Consider the following 18868-nt stretch of genomic DNA (forward strand, 5'->3'; position numbering starts at 1 on the left):
CCAGGCCACCAGGCTCCTGAGTCCACACTCCCAACCCAACCCGCGGCAGGGTCTTCTGTCGGGACCCCCAGCCACAGGGTCACACGGAGAAGCTGTGGCCAAGCCTGGACTCAGTGGAAGTGTGCTCTGAACGACTACTCATGTCTGCCACGGGTAGGGCACCACCAGCACCTCCAACCAGTCTGCACTCAGAACGGGCAGAGAGGGGCCCGCCAGCCTCCTGGGCTGACATTTACCTTGAACGTCCCAGCACAGCCCTAATGAACCCAGATCAGCTAATGAGGGGGGCAGCATCTGCCTGGGGCCTCTGTGCAATTAGAGGAGCCAGCGGGTCTGCACCTCCAGGACCCCCGAACGGGCTGTCTGAAGGTGTCCACACTAATGAGCATGAGCTCAGCCTCTGTCCCAGTGACCTTTCAAATGCCAGGAGTCTGCCAGCGCCCCGGCCCCTGGAGGGAGACGCACTGGCACTCACTCATCTGCCGGCCGCCACACCACCCTTCTGGGCCCCAGACCCTAGGCTGCCAGGCAGGCCCTCCTCTTTCTGCCTCCCCTTGGGGGCCACACCCGGTCTCCACCCTCACCCCCATGGAGACACCTCTGACCTGGGAGCTGCCAGGACAGGCCAGCCTGAGCTGAGCCCCTGCTCCTGTGATTCCAGAGACTGATTCCACTGCAACCCATGGCCCAGGCCCTCATTTGGGACCATCCTGCCATCCCTGCAGGCATCTTGCTGCTGTGGATGCCAGGGACAGCGCGGAATCTACCTGTGCTAGGAGTGTGTCTGCATACCTGCCGTATGCACCTCTGTCTACACCCACACTCGCCCCTTCCCCCATTCCCCTGCCCACACGGTGTCTGCAAACTGGGCTGGATTCAATCAGAACTTCCTGCCCAGCCCCCTAGCCCAGACTCTGTGATCTTCTGCATCTCCTCCCCAGCCTTGATTATGTCACATGTAAAAAACGGGGATGACATTCCTTCTGCCTCTAGGACCCGAGGGAACGTCCAATGAGGACGTCTATTAATGTCCTGGTGTGTAACGGATGCTCCAGCAGTCTCCACCAGATGTTGATGCCCCGTGAAGTCCAGGGTGGGAACCCAACACTTGTTGACAAATCACAGCCCGTTTTCAAGGGCTTGACATTCATCAGCCGGCATGAGGGCTCATAGACCCCTTACAGCATGCCAAGACCCAAGCTCTACTCCATCCCCGACAGCCCCACCCACGGATGGAGACGCTGAGGCCCTGAGAGTCTGGGGACTGGCCTGAGGTCAGAGCTGGGAGGGAGCTGAGCCCAGGCAGTCCCTGTGGCAAAAGGGGGGTGCCCCCCGGGGACTGGCACCACATCCCACGTGAACCCCCCCAACGGCCACTGGTGGTGGCCGGGAAGACGAAGGTCCCAGGGAGAGGGGGGGGCTCAGGGCCTCTGTGGGGGCCACAGGAGCAAAGTCGAGGGTCCCTGAAGCTGAGCTTGGAGGGTGGAAACAGTCTCTGATGGCATCAGGGGGCGGGGGGGGAGCAATGAGGACGAAACCCATCTTGCCTGAAGGGAGACGAGGGCGCCTGCCACCCACACACTCCAAAGGTTCCCGCAGAGCTGAGCATCCAGAAAGACACACAGACACAACCCCCCCCACACACACAACTCCACACACTCCCGGCACGAACAGCAATGGTCACAGAGACCCACACACATAGGTTCTGAAGCACAAATGGAGAGACACACGTGCAGCCACACCCAGACGGCTGCCCCTGGGCAGGCACACACCGCACTGCCAGGAGTCACACCCGGTCACCACCTGTGAGGCAGCAGCCAGGCACCGAGGGCCTACTGTGTGCCAGGCCACGACAGGGACAAGCCCAAATCCCTCAATGTGACACCTCACCACAGGCTGAGGGGCATGGCCAGCACATGGCAACAACCACGTGGCCCCTGGCCGGCCACATGCTAGAAGGTTCCGAGAGGCCTGCAAGGGGATCAAACCCCTGGACCCACTTCTCTAGTCTCTAACGCCACTCAGGCTGCACCGTCACGATGATGTCTCAGCTGCTGCTGAAGTCCCCCCACCGTGTCCCTCCCCTTCCTCGATGCTCCGTATGGAACTGCTCCTGATGCTGCTGCTGCCTTCCAGAGGCCTGGGAGGGGCCCCCGTCACACCTGAGAATTGGGGGCGGTGCGAGAGATGGAGAACCCCTGGGCACTGGTGGCCAGCCCAAGTCTTGTGTTCTCCCCTCAGCACCAGGCGGGGTCAGCTAGACAGTGACTCCCGGGGTCAGCAGGGAGGGGGCTGAGGGCCTGGGACCTGGGGGCAGGTGCCGGGTCAGCTGTGCCCACTCCTCCCTTGGCAGGGGCCTGGAGACTCAATCAAATCAGTATTTTCTCAAGGAATTAACACTGAACTCTGCCGCCTCCTCTCTTACAAAGCTCACCAGCCATGTCTTCTCCCTTCATTTCCCAACAACCCTGGAATGTAGACAGGTTAAGTGTTATCACCCCACTTTAGAGATGGCAAAACCGAGGCCTGAAGCGGGACTGTGTCCTGGTTCAAGACCACGGAGAGCTGCTTCGACCCGAGAACGACGATTCCAGTATGTAGACGATTGCTCCCGGTGGCCACCCTGAGCCTCGGGGGGCCCCTGCCTTCCAGAAAGGCCGGGGTGGAGCAATCTGCAGCAGGTGTGCTGAATTCATGGACCCAACACCATTCTCACTCTGTGTGGGAAGTCTTTTTGCGGGGGGGGGGGAGGGGGGGCGGGTAGTGGTGGAGGGAGCTCCAGAGGCCACAGCAGAGCCTGGACTGCCTTCCTGCAGCTGGGTGACCCCGGGTAAGACACAGAACCTCTCTGGGCCACCAGGGAGCTGACAGAACAGGGGCGACAGCACGGACGCCTGAGGAGGAAGAATGCCGGGGCCGAGGTGAGGCTGGGGGCTTCCTGAGCGCCCCCCAGGGCGGCTCTGGCCCAGCTCAGCTGCAGGTGGTGGAAGCGCATGAAGCGCTGACAGCGCATAACTCACCGCACCACCCACACCTGCCCGCTGAAGCCGCACAGCTCCCCTGCTCAGTAGGAACCACGGGGGTCCCCTCGTAGGATGGGGAAACAGGCGCAGGGCAGTGTCCTGCACCCCCAACCAGAAAGAGCCAGGTCCTCACTCGGGGATAGCCTTGGGGGTGCGGGAAGACTCACCGTTTTTGTCCGCACGGCGGAAAATCTGCAGAGAAGAGAGATTAAGTCAGCGTCGGCCAGGAGGGGCAGGCTTCCAACACCCCCAGCCCAGTGGACCCGGGGAAGCCGGGCCGCTTTTCCCGAAGAGGGGAGGCTGCCTCCTCGAGGGGGGCATTTCAGGCAGCGGCCCCCCAGCCCCCCTCGAAGAGGCAGCCTCCCCTCTTCCTCGGGCGCCGCTGGCCATGCGGTTGAGCGCACGCGCGCAGGTGTGCGTCCAGAACCCTCGGCCCACATGCCGCACCCACAGGTGGCCACACGCTCTCCACTCCCATCCGTGGGAGGCAGCCACTCACCTTACACCCCCACCAGGACCCCTCGAGAGCCTGGTGTTCTCCAGGGAGGGTGGGTTAAATCTGAACAGAGGCGTCTGCAAGCGAACCTCGAGGCCTGGCGACGGAACCAGCCAGGGCACGGTGGGGTTAGTTTTTTTGGGGTGGTCAGTGGGTAGGAGCAGACCGCAGGGAGCTCTGAAAGAGGGGTGGGGAGGGAAGGGGCAGCCCAGTCCCTCCAGCCGCAGTTGAAACCAGATAGCTCCTCCTGGTGTTTTTAGGACCTAGTAAGCTTTGCTGGAGAAGGAAATGGCAACCCACTCCAGTATTCTTGCCTGGAGAATCCCAGGGATGGCGGAGCCCGGTGGCTGCCGTCTATGGGGTTGCACAGAGTCAGACACGACTGAAGCGACTTAGCAGCAGCAAGCTTTGCTGGGGGCTTCCCTGGTGGCTCAGACGGTAAAGAATCTGCCTGCAATGTGGGATACCCGGGTTCGATCCTTGGGTCGGGAAGATCCCCTGGAGAAGGGAAAGGCTACCCACTCCAGTATTCTGGCCTGGAGAATTCCATGGACAGAGAAGCCTGGCAGGCTACAGTCCATGGGGTCGCAGAGTCGGACCCTTCTGAGCGACTTAAGCATGCGTGCACACAAGCCTTGCTGAGGGTAGAAAGAGGGGGAGACACCGCCCCCAGTGTGTGACCCTCACACCTTGGAGAGCGGGAGCCAGGCCCCTCCCTCCAAGCAGTAGGGCGGGCATCCATCGTTGGGCACCTGGGGCTGTGACAAACTGAAGCAGCAGCTCAGGAAAGATATTCCCAAAACATTCCCCCTTTCTTGAGCTGAACCCCAAGGTGGTGAAGGGGACACAGCTCTGGAGCCACTGCGCCTGGGGCAGAAAAGGGAGCAGTTGCCAGCACCACAGCCTGTGCATCGCACACTGCTCCTGACTGCAAGGTTCCCGAAGAGGCTGGAGTCCCACCTTCAGGTGCTGGGGCCGGGCGCGAGCATTAAACAAGTGACTGACCCGATAGGAGATGTGGCCCTGGCACTCGCTCATCACCCCCATTTCACAGATGGGGAGACTAGGCTCAGAGCCAGCTCAAGGCCAGTGTGGCGTGAGGATTCCAGAGCCCACGTCCTGTCCTGTGTGAAGGGGTGGGGGGCCTGGACAGAGCTCTCCGCTGCAAGGGCTTTCAGCTGCGAACTCACTGGGGCTTTGAGAGGGTTCACCTGTGTAGGCAGGCGTGTGTGGGCTGCGTGTGAGCACGTTCTGGGAAGCCTGGGAGCCACGGCCACTCGCTGCAGATCCCCCCCTGCCCTCTGGGCTCAGAGCCAGCGATGGGGGCTCCAACAGGCACGTGGTGGGGGTGGGGAGGCAAGAGGAAACCCACACTGTCCCCCACTCACCAGGATGTGATACACACACCTCTCCCAGAAACCCACCCACCGTACACAAACATAGCACCCCCCACCCCCGTGTCACCCACCACGGAGGACCCTCCCTAGGACAGGCACACCCCACTGCCATGCTGCCCCTTGGGTTGGGCAGAGCACCCCACGGGGGATGCCCCCCCACCCTAGCAGCCACCCACCCTGTAGAAGGCTCCCTCCTAAGGAGGGGAATGGGTGGGAGGGTGAGGTGGGGCGATTTGGGCCCCAGAGGATGTGGGGGAGGGGGTGAGGAGGGGAGACAGTGAAAAGGGGAGGGAGGTGAGCGGAGGAGGGGGAGGGGAGGGGGGGAGGGGAGGGGGGAGGAGGGGGAGGGGAGGGGGAGAGGGGTGGAAGGGGATCAAGGACCAACGGCTCAGAATGGAGTGCTGGTCCTCAGAGAGGATGGGGGATGGCTCCAGTCCTACTGAAAGGAGAGAGAAAAGCAGTTGGGGAGGGGGCTTTGCTTTTAAAAAGGTGGTGCCTGAGGCAAAAGGGTTGAGGACACAAGGGCTTAAGGTCCAGAGCTCGGACAAGAAAAATGGCCCTGGACCCAGGGATTGTGTGTGTGATGGGGTGGGTTGGGGGGAGAGTCTTAGAAAAGTAAGGACGGGGGGCAGGAGCAGGGGCCGACGGCGGTCCGGGACTCGCGTCCCGGGAAGGAGCCGGGTGAAGGATGAAGTGCGGGCTGGAGAAAGATGAGGGTTTGGCCAGGACAGAAGTAGGGGGCGGTGGCCGGGAAGAGGGGCTCCAGGGTCCCGGCTCCGAGAACGTGGAGATCCCGAGAGGGGGAGGGAGGTAAAGGGGTCGTCCCGGTACGAGACGGGACCCGCACGGAGACCGGCCCGGGGGGCAGAGGAGCTGGGGGCCGCGCTCTGCACAAGGAGGAGCCGGTGGATCCCGCTCTGGACCTCCAGGGGTGGGGCGGGCGTCCCTGCCTGGGGACCCCTGCCCTTTAGGCAGAAGGGGGGTCTTGCAGGTCCCAGCGGGGACCCGGGAGCGCGGCGTCCGCGTCGCCCGGGGGGTAGAACGGGTCCCGGCCCGCGCGTACTCACGTCCAGGATGACGGCGGTGCCCCCGCGCGGCGAGGCGGGGTCCGGGTAGGGGCCGGGGTCCGCGACGGGGGTGTCGGGGGTGTCGGGGGTGTCGGGGTTGTCGGGGGTGTCGGGGGCGTCGGGGGCCAGCGGCGCCCGGGGCTCGCCCATCCTGGCGCCCACCCAGCGCAGCAGCCCGCCCAGCGCCCGGCCCTGCGGCGGCGGCTCCCGGAGCAGCCTGTGCGCGCCGGCCCTGCACAGGCGCGCCGCCCGCTCGCACATCGCGCCGCGCCCGCCGCCGCCGCCGCCGCCCGGAAGCCCGCCGACCCCCGCCCGGCCCGCGGCCCGCCCCCGCGCGACCCCCTCCCCGGCGCCGCCCGCCGCCGCCGCCCGCGCGCCCCGCCCTCCCTCCCTCTGCCCCCGCGGCTGCGGCCACGCGGGGGACGGGCCAGCGCCGGGGGACGGAGGGGGGGGGGCGCCGCCCCGCCCGGACCCGAAGCCACGTGCCCCGTGGGCCACCGCCCCCGCCCCCGGCGGCCGGGCGCGGCGGCAGGGGGCTGCCGGCAGTGGGGCGCGGGGCTGGGGAGCTAGACCCCGGCCCGGCCGCGGAGGGGGCTGCCTGGCAGGCGCGGGGTGGTGGGGGCCTGGCTTCGGGGGTGCATCCCTGGGGGCTGTCCCCATTCCGAAAGTCTCCCCCTGCCCGCCCTCTGGAAGAATCGCCCCTCCCCCGCGCCGTGGCGCCGCCGCCGGGGCCGGAGCGCGGTGTCCGGCGAGCCCGGAGCGCCCTCTGCCGGCTGCCGTCCAAGGAACGCGCGCCCACGCACCGGAGCCACCTTCTCCACTCCGCAAGTACCCACTCGTCCCTTCCACGGGGTGCACGCCCCTCAGTCCTCCCCCGCGCGTTAAACAACGCCCAGAACTAGTCTTCCCCACCTCTGGAACACCCTCTTCCCCTCATACTCCCCTCGTCCATCCTCCCAGACGCCCACCCACAGAACCAGAGAATTAAAGGAGCCCCTGCTGGGTGCTAAGCCTGGTGGCCTCACTGGGTTCCAAGAACAGCGGAAAAACAGAGGAGGGCTTGCCTTGGCCTCCTGGAGCTTACAGCCAAGTGGGCGGAGCCAGATACTGGAATGATCCCACAAATATCGAAGAGTGAGAACTAAACTGCAACGAAGGGGTGGCACCCTGACCCACCAGAGTGGGCTCTACCTTAAGGCCACGGAGAGGCATATGTCAGAAGAGGCTTCCTAGAGGGAATGGTCCTTAAGCTCGGAGACTGGAAGGAAGAGGAGGAGTTAAAGAGAGGATGGGGAAGTTGCTTGGGCTAGAGCTTAGCCTGTGCACAGGCCCTGTGGCGGGTGCAAGTGTGGGGAACACAAAGGATCCCCTGAAGAGAGAGGGACTGAGCCTCAGTCACATCTGCCCTTTCACTTGGGGCACCACCCAGTGTCCCCCAGCCCCGGGACCTTCTCCCACACGACCCTGTGCTTCTGCCCCTGCCCTGACTGCCCAGCTCCAGGGGCAGGGTCCTGGGCACCTGGCGCTCTCCCCAAGCAGAGAGTCCTCGGACACAGGAGTGGAGGCAGGTGCTGGTTTTATTTGGGACCTGATTCTGGAAAGAGCGGGGCCTGGAAGTCCTCCTGGCTCGGCACTCCGCGGGCCCTGGTGATCCTGGCTCACACGGGCCGCTTCACCCCCAGTTACAGCTCTGGGCCTACCGTGTCCTGTGGCTACTGTTTCCACCCTGGTCTGAGTCCGGGCAGTCTGGGTTTCCCACTCTGCATCTGAGAGGCCTGTTGCGTGGGCTCATGGCCGCTCCTGTCTCCTGCAGGAGAGGCCCCCTTCCATCACTGGGGCATCTTGGGATGGACTCTGCTTCCGGCAGGGCTGTGGTGATCTCCCTCCTCTTAGGGCCTGGGTGTAAGGCTGCCGGGCCAGGTGCTAGGGTGGCTTCCTGGCCTCCTTGCGCAGCAGGGAGCTGGCCACGGCCAGGGCCCCGCCCTGTACGAAGCGCACAAAGTTGTCCCCGGCCAGTGGCCCCATGGCGTACAGGCCCTCCTGGTGGATAGTCTGGTAGGTGAAGGGGTCCACCTCAATGGGGTTCCTCTTGGCGCTCAGTGGCTGGTCGGGGTCCACGGCAAGGTCGGTGCCCGCCCCCGGGAGGAAGGACAGGTCAGGGTGGGAGCCGATGAGCACCAGCACCAGGGCCACGCCGAAGACCTTCTGGAGGCCCTGGGGGTCTCGGAACACGGCCTGGCGGTCCTCCTTGAGGAGCAGCAGCTGGTGCTCGGGGAGACTGCGGTAGCCCTCGTAGGGGCTGGGCGACAGGATGGACTGCTCGCGCATCATCTGGTGAACCTTGTGGTACTCGGGGTACAGCATCTTGGGCAGCTGGTTGAACACCAGGCCGGGGTCATCCACGGGCCGGCGGAAGGCGTGGATCACAGGGACGCTGTAGTGGCGGGCGTAGAGGACCGCGTCTGCGGCCGACAGCCCCGCCCCGATGATGAGGACGGGGTCCGAGGACGGGGACACCGTGCCTGCCTGCGTGGCCGCCTCCAGGGCCGACAGGTCATGGTGGACGAAGGGCAGGGCCTCCCCGGGGATGCCCAGGCGGGCCGGGCTGTCGGACGTGCCTGTGGCCAGGACCACGTTGTGGGCACGCAGGGAGAAGGACTGCTGGCTCTGGTCCTCGGCGGTCACGAAGCCGCTCACCTGGAAGAGCGGGCTGGGGTCCCGGGCCCCAGGGCTGCTGGGCTCGGGTGTCCCCCACTCCACGGCCGTGACCGTGGCGCTGGACACGAAGTTGTGGCTCAGCCCCTTCCTGATCACGTAGTCCCTGTAGTAGTGGGCGATGTCGCCGGCCGTGGCCCGGCTGTTGCGAAGACCTCTGGGGGAGGAGGGACAAGGGGGCGTGAGTGTCAGACAGTGGACTAGGGCCGGGCGGACAGGCTGGGGCCAGACCCTGGAGGGTGGCTGCACCACCCCTACGCGTAGGACTTGCTCAAGGGGTTCACCCCCTTGGAGCTGTAAAAACCTCTCTTTTCTGTACAATGGAGCTAATGAGGGTGGGGTTTGGAGTGTGGCCCCTGGTGTCAGAGGGCCTGGGTTCTGTGGGAACCCCCTGCCTCAGTCCCTCGTTTGCAAAATGACCACGGTGATAGCACTTGTTCCCTGTTGTCATTGAGAGGCTCAGATGACAGGAGTGAAGGGTTTAGACTAGAACCTGGCAGGCTGTGAGTGACGCGGGGTCGGCCACGACTGTTTCCTCCAATGACTGACTAATATTCTATGTGCATGGGGGTAGGATTCTGTTTTTATAAAGTTCACAAATAGATAAAGCTCATCTGTGGAGTTAGACATCCAGAGAGGGGTGGCCTCTTAGGAAGGGGGTGATTGGGAAGGGCCTGAGGGGGGCTTCTGGGGAGAAGGGGTCTGATTTTTGAGTCTGGGTGACTGAAACGTACGTGTATCCACCTTAAGAAGTTACATCCACCTGTAGGCATGTGAAAGTGAATGGCAACCCACTCCAGTGTTCTTGCCTGGAGAATCCTAGGGACGGGGGAGCCTGGTGGGCTGCCGTCTATGGGGTCGCACAGAGTCGGACACGACTGAAGCGACTTAGCAGTAGCAGTAGGCATGTGAATTGCGTGCTTTCTATATGTGCTTATACTTCAGTAAAGAACTTGGTTAAATAATAACCCACATAGAGCACTTAACACAGTCCCAACACACAGCCATGGCTGTTATTACTGTTACTATGTTACTGTTACTATTGTTGTTATTATCACTCTTGCTGTTATTACCACCTTTTCCAGGCCTGTTGCGGGTGGGTGAGGCATAGACATTGTTGATGCTATCTCAGCTCCTCCCTGTAGCTCCCCAGGTGACCTTCAGTGAGTTCCCTTCCCTGACTTGTGGACACTTGTTACAGATTAACTCAAAGGGGATCTTTTGTGACATATCGTCAATACAGCCCATCAGTAAGGACGCAAAATTGTAGGTGAGCTCAGATATCCCTGAAGGCCACTCCAGCCGACACAACTCGTTAATCTGCTCCTGAAACTGGAACTCTGGAATTCACGGCTGTGGGTTGGTCATTTCGGCTCCTCTGTTTTAGTAAAAAGTGTTTTAAAGGGCTGTCCTAAGACGATGTTGCATCCAAGGTTCCTTCTAATAATGGCACATTGGAAAGAATGAAAGCTCTGTGACTGGGGAGTGGTTTAGGAGCCTCGGGAGCACCATGAGGGCAGGGGGTGCATCTGGTGTGGCTTTTGGCTCTGACATCTAAGCACAAGGCCCGGGATGTAGGAATGAGTGGAGCTGCCCGCCCTCTCAGGAATGGCCGTGTAGCAGGGTGGCTGCAATCACTGTGTAATCACCATGTGAGATCTTATGATATAACGTTACATTTTAAGAGTAGAGCAGAAAAGGGTGCATCTACTGTGAAATTTACATTCCTGTCTATCTGTTAACACATCACTACACCAGCCTGGATGTCTTTCTACCACATTTGCTGGGGCAAAAGTCTTTGTGACAAAAGGACAGACCATGAACTCTGGAGGGATGGAAACAGAGTTTCCTAGGAGGTCAAGTGAGGTTTCCAGTAGGTCAGCTGCCTACTGGGTGGCTGAGCACTGAAGAATTGATGCCTTCAAACTGGTGCTGGAGAAGACTCTTGAGAGTCCCTTGGATAGCAAGGAGATCTAGCCAGTCAATCCTTAAGGAAATCAGTCCTGAATATTCATTAAAAGGACTGAAGCTGAAGCTCCAATACTTTGGCCACCTGATGCAAAGAACTGACTCCTTGGAAAAGACCCTGATGCTGGGAAAGATTGAAGGTGGGAGGAGAAGGGGATGACAGAGGATGAGGTGGTTGGATGGCATCACTGACTCAATGGACGTGAGTTTGAGCAAGCTCCGGGAGATAGTGGAGGACAGAAGAGCTTGGTGTGCTGCAGTCCATGGGGTCACAAAGAGACATGACTGTGAGACCGAACAACAACAGGCCCCGAGGGTGGAGAAAACATCAAGGGCAGATGCCACCCTGAGCACTGGGCAACTTTACGCCTCGTGCCCTGGGATGAGCAGGGGCTGGCATCTGTTGTGATTCAGCTGTCTCTCGGGGGTGGTGAGAAGTGTGCAGCATGGTCATTATGGAGCAGGAAGTGGGATGGGAAGAGAACCCTCCGAGGTGCGGCAGTGCTGGGGAGGAGTGTGGGGTTAGGAGTCAGCTGTCTTTCTTTTCTCAGTTTTCAATTTCCTGTACTGTAGTTTTGTTTCTAATGCAAAATCAATTAAAAAAAAAAGTGCATCCGATGGATTAGATGACCCAGAAAAAGAGACGGTTGCAGGCCAGGCTCAGAATATCGGGAGGGGCTGTGGGAGGCCAGAGGACTGGGGAGCCTGGGCCAGAGGCTCTGAGGCAGGATGTGGGGGGCAGGGGCCAGTGGTCACCCCTCCTTAGAGCCTGGGATGCCACAGGGAGGCCCAGTCGAGATTGTGAGGCAGGAGAACCGGACGGGGGGTCCTGGGGAGCCCAGCTCTGCTGCTCACTGCCTGTGCGGCCCTGGGCAAGTCCTTTCCCCAGCCCAGCTGCAGCGTTGACCACAGCGTCCCCCCTCGAGAGCAGGCTCGATGAGCCCCTGAAGCCCCTTGACCTCTAGCTGCCAGTTCAGTGTCGGGGGTGGGCTCGGGTCTTCCCTGCCCACCTTGGCTTTCCAGGGTGGCCTTACCTGCGCTTCTTGCACATCCAGTCCTTGACCTGCAGGTCGGGGAGCCCCATCCACTCGCCTTGGCTCAGGGTCACCATGGAGCCTTCAATGGACTAGGAGTGAAGGAGAGCAAAGTCCAGTTCTCTTCTGGCCCCCAGCCCCCCCAAGGCTGGAGAGCAGGGGAGGCCTCAGCTGCTGGGGCTGGTTGCGGGGGGAAGGGGAGGGAGGAGGGGGCAGTGGGGGCGAATAGGGAAAGGTGGGAAGTGCAAGAGTCCTGACCTGCGTTAGGGAGGTTTGGCACAAGTCCCCGCACCCCATCCGGGCCCCACTCACATGCCAGGCGCCCCCAGGCGGGTTCCGGCCCAGGACCAGGTGGGGGATCGCTCGCTCCTTCTGGTGCCTCCAGGTGAGGACGGACTCCACGCTGCCCCCAAAGTCCGTGTCTGGGCGCAGGAGGGCGTCAAAGAGCAGGGCCACGGGGCTTTGGCACCGGCCCTCCAGGCCTTCAGACAGGTAGTCTAGGTCCTGGAGTTGGGGGGCGGGGGGGCCGCAGGTCAGAGGGCTGCCTGGTCTCACCTTCCCTCCCTTGTATTGGGGTGTCGATGAGCTTGGGAAACGCCGCCTCCCCGAAGGTCATCACACACGGCAGCACACTAAAGGCTCTGACAAGTCCTGTGGCGGCATTTACCCATTTAGATTTGCCAAACCCAGCATCTCTCAACTGTACTGGAGCACAAACCTTTTTCTCTGCATTGTACTGAGGAATTCTGGGAAATCCCTATCTAGACCCCACATGGCTTACTTCCTCACCCTCCAGCTCTGGGGTGGAGGGGACCAGCTTGATGGACATTGCCTGAAGGGCAGCGGACACTGAGTGACCTCCTGGGAGGCGAGGGGTGTGGAGGGGGGACTGGGCGGCCCTCCTAAGCAGGGGCTAGTAGGTCTGCAGTATCCAGGACTGGGGTCCTCAGCTTTGGCACTCCTGGCTCCGGGGCTGGGGGGCTCGTCCTGTGTGTTGTGGGATGTTCTGGCATCCCTGGCCTCGACCCTCTAAGCCAGTGGTGTCACCATTCTGGGCGTGACAACTGAAACTGTCTCTAGGTGGCCAAGTGTCCCCAGGAGAGCAAAACTGTCCTGAGTTTAGAATCGCTGGACTAGGGGAGGTGAGACAAGCTGACATCTTAAAGAAAGCTGCCACCCCTTTTTCCCGGTTTTGTGGCCTCCCGTGTCTCACAAACACATCCTTTTGTTTCTTGGCTGTGCCACATGGCTTGTGGGATCCTAGTTCCCTGTCCAGGGATGGAACTCTGAGCCTGGCAGTGAAAGCACCAAGTCCTAACCGCTGGACTGGTGAGGAATTCCCACAAATGCTTTTTGATTTTTACCTGGGAGAGTTTCCCTGCAGTGGGGGTGTTCCCTCTCCGCCCAGAGCTCAAGCCCACCTGGTCCATGATGGAGACCCCCGGCGCCTCTGAGAGCTTCCTCTGCAGCAGGGGGTGCGGGTGGATGGCATCCGGCCTCACGTAGGGGGTGTAGCCTGAGAGCAGGTAGGACAGGCAGATGCCCGAGGGACCATTGCCTGGGGAGAGAGGGCACGGTCAGAGGGCAGAGCGTTGGAGCCCTAAGACCTCCACCACCACCGAGAGCTTTGGTTTTGATCTGTGTCATCCCCTGATTTGCTCTTTACTCATAAACATAAAAATAAAGCATATATTAGTGCTGCACCACTTTAACAACTAGAGAAAGCTGTGGAAATAACCACTGATGTTTACTGAGTGCTTACTATGTGTCAAGCTTTCTGTTAAGTGATTTAAAAAAATTTTTTTTTTCTATGTGGACCATTTTTAAAGTCTTTATTGAATTTTTAAAAATAATACTGTTTGATGTTTTGGTTTTTTGGCCTCAAGGCATATGGGATCTTAGCTCCCCGACTGGGGATCAAACCTGCCCTCCCTGCCTTGGAAGGCAAAGTCTGAACCATTCCAGGGAAGTCCCCACTGATTTTAGCAGCAAAATAATAAAGCTACTGCTGCTGTAACAAGCCTCTCCGTAGCCCGGAAGCCCGTGCATTACCCCCCGAGCCAGGTGCACGCTACTTTTGCTCCTTTGCTACGTGAGGATGCTGGAGCAGAGAGGCTGAGTAACTTGCCTGTGGTCATAGAGCAGCGAGAATGAGACCCTGAGAACACCAAGGACAAGCCCAGTCCTCCAGGACCGACCGTGCGGTGGGTTCGAGGGATGTGGAGAACATTGCAGCACATAAGACGGTGTGCTGACAGGGTGAGCTCGGGGGCAGGGGCGCTCAGGACGGGCGCTAAAGCCACCCGTGGTGGGGCCGCCTGCCCCCGGACCTGATGAACCCCAGGACTCACTAGTGGCCCTTCTCGGGCAATTAACCTTGCGACATCACTTCTTATATGTCCTCTTATCTTGTGCTGTGCTGAGTCCCACTTATGGAGACAACGGTTAGGATGAACCATGTGAAATCGCTGGTGCTCAACTGTCCTGAACTTACAAAAATGGCCATTTCACGTGGTTCAACCTGATGCTGGCCTGGAGGGCGGGGGCCTCTGTTCCCCCTTTCTGCAGACCTGAGGACAGGACCATATGCAGCTGCTGTGTCTTCTCACTCAGGCACCCAGCGCAGGGGAACACAGGCCAGTTGCCCACTTATCACCAGCAGCCCACCATCCCCCCCGGCCCCCACCCCGCCGGGCAACCTCTCCAGGTCGTTCTGCTCCTGCCTTGCGGGTTCCTGGAAGGACCGTTTGGAATGATGTTTTAGAAACTGCTGAGCAGAGCGCTGAGTGAACGCTCCTGACCTCCGACCCACCCAACCTCCCTGCCTTGAGCAGCACTCACCAATGATGATGACCGGGAGGGGCTCTGAGCTGCTGGCACCAAGGTGGTCCTTCCTCCGGTTGCTCATGCCTGTGGCTGGAGGGGGATGTGGGGCTGGCAGCCGACCTGGGGGCACAGGGGAAGAGGGGCCGCTCGCTGAGCCTGGGAGTCAGGTGGTCACTTCCCAGCTGCAGGGTGGCCTCCCGTTGGCCTCAGGGTCAAGTCCAGGGCCCTCCCTGAGTCTTACGATGACGCTCCTCTCACACCTGCTACCTCCTAAACAGGCCCAATAATGCAAGGCTCCCTCCCCAGCCTGGTGGTCTCCTGCTCTCTGAGCCTCACTCCACACTCCCATCTCATTACGGATGGTAACAGTTGCTGTTGTTTCGTCGCCAAGTCTGACTTGTCTGACTCTTGTGACCCCATGGACTGTAGCACGCCAGGCCTCCCTGTCCTTCACCATCTCCTGGAGTTCACTCAAATTCATGTCCATTACTTGTGATGCCATCCAACCATCTCATCCTCTGTTGCCCCCTTCTCCTCCTGCCTTCAATCTTTCCCAGCACCAGGGTCTTTTCCAATGAGTTGGCTCTTTCTTGAAGCAAGCCCTGCCCAGCACACCTGTGACAGCCACACCCCCACCTCACAGGCCAGCCTTCAGGTCTTCAGTGGACCTGGCCCTGGAGAGGCACTTCTGAATTGATGACAATGGGCCCATTCCTGGATCTCTCTGGCTCTCGGTTTCTTCATCTGTATAATGGGAGTAATCATAGTCTCTACCTCATAGGTTTGTTGGGGGGTAGGGGGACACAGGGAGGTGATGTACTTGGAGTACCGACCTGGAGAAAATGGGCCATTGGGAAGAGCCCAGGGCTCAGGGGCTGGGCTAGAACAGGTGGACATACAGAGACAGGAAGCCGAAGCCTCTAGGTTAGGACAAATGCCTTTAAAACTGCCCGTTTCTGGAGCACCAGCACCCTCTGCTGGCCACAAGCCCAAATCACTCCGATGGATCCAACCCCAGAACTTGGAGCTGCAGGTCTCTCCAGGCGAGTCCAGACCCACCTTCTCCACGTCCCCCCAGTGCAGCTTTGCCTGAACACCCCGCACAGGCCTCTCGGCCTGTCTCCAGGGAGGCCAAGACCTTGCTATGAGATCTGGCTCATAGCAAGTGAAAGGGTGAGTCAGTGGCACAGGGCCCAGACCGCCCCGAGCAGCCAGGGATGGGAGCCTGGCATCACCCGCCTTCAGAATTCTTTCAGGAAAAAAGCTTCAATCTGGATTTTTATGTGAATTCCCTGATTTGGAAGAATGGGCAACTGATTCATGTTTTTTGCAAATCTTGAACGGGCTGAGGGAGCATGACCGAGGCCGGCGTGTGACCTCTGATGTGCTGAGAGTGACAGCGCCCCCCACTGGGCAGTGGGGGGACAGCAGAGGGGCTGGCTGGAGGACCTGGGTGTCGCTCCCACGGCGCTGGCAACGGGCCCGCCCACAGCACTTTACAGTTTGCGAGGAGAGGAGCTTGCAGCTAAGCCACAGCATCTGGGCCCTGCAGGCACCCGGAGAGGCGGGCGCCATCATCTCCGGCTGGTAGGTGAGGACAGGGGGGCTCGGAGGCAGCAGGGCACCTCGGGTGTCCCAGGGGGATGTGCCCTCTGGTCTCCTGAGAACCGCCTCAGTGGGGCCTGGGCTGTGAGCTGTGTCCCCCATCAGGGACCCCTTGGCCTGCTCCACACCTGGTTCCCTGCAGGGACCCCGCTGTCCGCTCTGGGGTGACACCACGGCCACAGAGAACCACCAACATTTCTGAACTTCTGCGGGCTGAGCATGCCCTGAACACTTGACGCACATTCGCCAACGTAACCCATATTTAACCGGGTTGTTAGAAGTACTCTCATGACCGCGCCCATATTACAGATGGGGAAGCCGAGGCCCAGCAAGTGTCTCACCGTCCTGGATGGCTTGCGGGGAATTTGCCACAAGGGGTGCAGGCTAAACCGGTTTTGAGCCCGGGCTGCCCTGTGCGAGGGCCTTCTCGTGCCCCCCGAGGCGGTGTGACGGGGCGTGATGGGGCGTGACAGCGTGTGATGGAGGCCCCTCCAGGCTGAGTGCAGCTCTGTCCCGGTGCTCCAGCTGGGAGGGGACAGCGGCTCACTGGCCAGCGGCTGGGTGTGCCAGTGGCCCTGGGGTAGGGGCTGAGGCTCCTAGAACACTCCCTTCACACAGCCCCGGGGCGCCACGCTGATGTCCTCACTGTCCCCAGGAACAGTGGCGACAGGACCCCGTCACAAGCTCCTTTCGGCATCGGCACCTTTCATCCTCAGGGAACCCACTCTACAGATGAGCAAACTGAGGCTCAGGGCAGTGAGGCCACGCCCCCGAGGTCACAGAGCCAGTGGGCAATGAATCGAGAGTTTGGTCCCTAGACGCCCCACAGCCTGCCACACTGGGTGCCCACGGAGCGCCCACGCCGGGCCAAGTCCTTTTCTGCCCTGTCCCCGTGAATCCTCCCAGCGCCAATAAGAGGGGTGTTTGCAGGAGCCCCCATTTACAGACGAGGAACCACTACAGACTGCCCCGTCTTCACGCTCCCAGGAGTAAGAAGGCCCCATTCCCCACCAGGGCTTTTGGACCCCACGTCCAGTGCTTACGCCAGAAACTTCTGGATGCCACACGCGTGAGGTCACCACCCAGAGGCTGACCTGACGGTTGCTTCCTGCGCTGCAATACACACAGGGCCCAAGTCCCGAGACTTGGAGCTCTCGAAACCTCCTTGGAAGAGCGCACACTGCCAACTTTCCATTTGAAAGTGTAACTTCCTATTTCTCACATGCTGTTTAGTTTTGGGGAGCTGGGAAGGTCAGTTTCCAGTGTCCCTCTGGTTGAAGATGGCAAATGTTGACATTAAAAAGGCCTTTGAGTTCACAGGAGAAATGAAGCGTAAAAGAAATGGGAATAATCGCACCTTCCTGGGTGTGGAGCGTAGAGTTTGGAACATTGCAATTTCTAGGGTTATTGAAGCTTACACTGCTCTAAGGCTTAGGACAACTGTATGGCTACATTTACTGAGCACCTGTGGTATTTTTGCTCATTTCACTTTAATGACAACCCTCCTACCCCACCCCAAGGTTTTTTTTTTTTTTTTTCTGTTATCCCTATTGCCCAAAGGGAAAAACTGGGGTCAGGAGGGAGGTGTCTTTTCCAGGAATGTCGGAGACCACACCCCAAACCCTGCCCTGTGACAACTGTCGGAGTCCCCTCTGAGGAAGATGGCACAACAGTGCCCCCGAGAAAGTGCCATGAGGCCAGGGCAGGGGAGGATGGGGAGGTGCTCCGTCAGCCCAAGTGCCACCTGCCAGTCACCAGGGTGAGCCCTTGGCCTCCACGCCCACCCCATGACACCAGTGGTCTCAGAGCCTCCCTCATCTGGAGCCCCAAGAGCTCTCCAGACCCTCTGAAACCCCACCGCTCATTCTCGGCACCCCCAACCCTCCTGTGAGAAGCCAAGTCCCCCTCGACCCTGGGGCTCGGTCCCATGAGAGCAGGAGAGGCGGAGACGGAGGGAAGCACCCAGCCTGCCCCCGGGACCCAGTGGCCTCGGGGTGGCGGGCAGCCGGCCTGGGCTGGCCGCACCTCTCTTTCCTGCCTGGAGTAGCATCACGTGGGCTGAGGTGAACTCCCAGCAAGCCAGCCGGCAGGGCAGCTGTCGGCTGAGGGTGCCAGGCACCTGGAGATGGGCATGGCCAGGAGGGGTGGGGGAGGATCTCGGGGGTTGGAGGGGGTCATGCTGGTTGTGGGGAGCCAGGGTGGCCCGCCTGGCTCCAGGGCCCTGCTCGAGTCGGGCTACCTTCTCCCACCTCCCCCAAACCTTGCCCGGGTCACTCACCTGACCGTCCTGGGTCGAGGACACTGGGGAGCGCGGTCAGGCCTCTCGGAGAACCGGGGGTCAGGGAGCCGGCCGAGGGAGCGGGACGCACATTACCCCGTGGGGATCCAAGAGGGTGCGAGAGGCCGGGAAGCCCGGGTATTTCAGGGGCTGGGAAGAGGCGGGCGGAGGGCGGGGCCAGGAAAATCACTTTCATAAGCGTGAGTCAGCAGGGGCCCCTGGATGAATGAACTTGCACACTTGAGGGCGAGCGGTCACGTTGCCAGCCCCAGGGGACGGCCTTAGAGGGCCCACCCCGGGGTGGTCCATGGCGAGGAGGCGGGGCGGACACCGGCCAGGCTGAGCCAACCTGGCCTTTCGCCTTTTAGGGAGGCGGAGACAGTCCCGCCCAACGTACCATCAAGGCGGTCGCTTCGAGTGGAGAAAGTCCCGGTTCTGCTGGGGGTCTCCTTGCTTCTC

General features: G+C 60.8%; 2 protein-coding genes across 2 annotated transcripts in view; both read right to left on the reverse strand.

The window, feature by feature from the left end:
• NECAB2 (N-terminal EF-hand calcium binding protein 2) overlaps positions 1–6251 on the reverse strand; it is a 42452-nt gene extending 36201 nt beyond the window's left edge. Inside the window, exons 1-2 of the mRNA XM_027513931.1 lie at positions 5984–6251; positions 3191–3215 (exon numbers count right to left, since the gene is read on the reverse strand). Of these exons, the coding sequence (XP_027369732.1) occupies positions 3191–3215; positions 5984–6244 (286 nt within the window). The 5' untranslated portion in view covers positions 6245–6251. The remainder of the gene's footprint in view (positions 1–3190; positions 3216–5983) is intronic.
• A 1291-nt stretch (positions 6252–7542) lies between these two features.
• On the reverse strand, positions 7543–18606 carry OSGIN1 (oxidative stress induced growth inhibitor 1). The gene is made up of 6 exons (XM_027513929.1): positions 18410–18606; positions 14542–14646; positions 13122–13258; positions 12013–12204; positions 11701–11792; positions 7543–8855 (listed from the first exon to the last, which is right to left on the reverse strand). The coding sequence occupies exons 1-6, from the start codon at positions 18603–18605 to the stop codon at positions 7907–7909; spliced, it is 1671 nt and encodes a 556-aa protein (XP_027369730.1). The 5' UTR covers position 18606; the 3' UTR covers positions 7543–7906.
• Positions 18607–18868: the final 262 nt, after the last annotated feature.

Source organism: Bos indicus x Bos taurus, chromosome 18 (genome assembly GCF_003369695.1).
Source record: "Bos indicus x Bos taurus breed Angus x Brahman F1 hybrid chromosome 18, Bos_hybrid_MaternalHap_v2.0, whole genome shotgun sequence".
In the NCBI taxonomy this organism is placed as follows: Eukaryota; Metazoa; Chordata; class Mammalia; order Artiodactyla; family Bovidae; genus Bos; species Bos indicus x Bos taurus.

Bases quoted from the DNA above. Each gene is read 5' to 3' on its own strand.
- OSGIN1 (XM_027513929.1), bottom strand. From the start codon at position 18,605: ATGAAAGTGATTTTCCTGGCCCCGCCCTCCGCCCGCCTCTTCCCAGCC. The intron at 13,259-14,541 runs GTGAGTGCTGCT...CTCTCTCCCCAG, and splicing joins CCTCCCGGTCATCATCATTG to GCAATGGTCCCTCGGGCATC. The intron at 8,856-11,700 runs GTAAGGCCACCC...CTCCTCCCCCAG, and splicing joins TGGATGTGCAAGAAGCGCAG to AGGTCTTCGCAACAGCCGGG.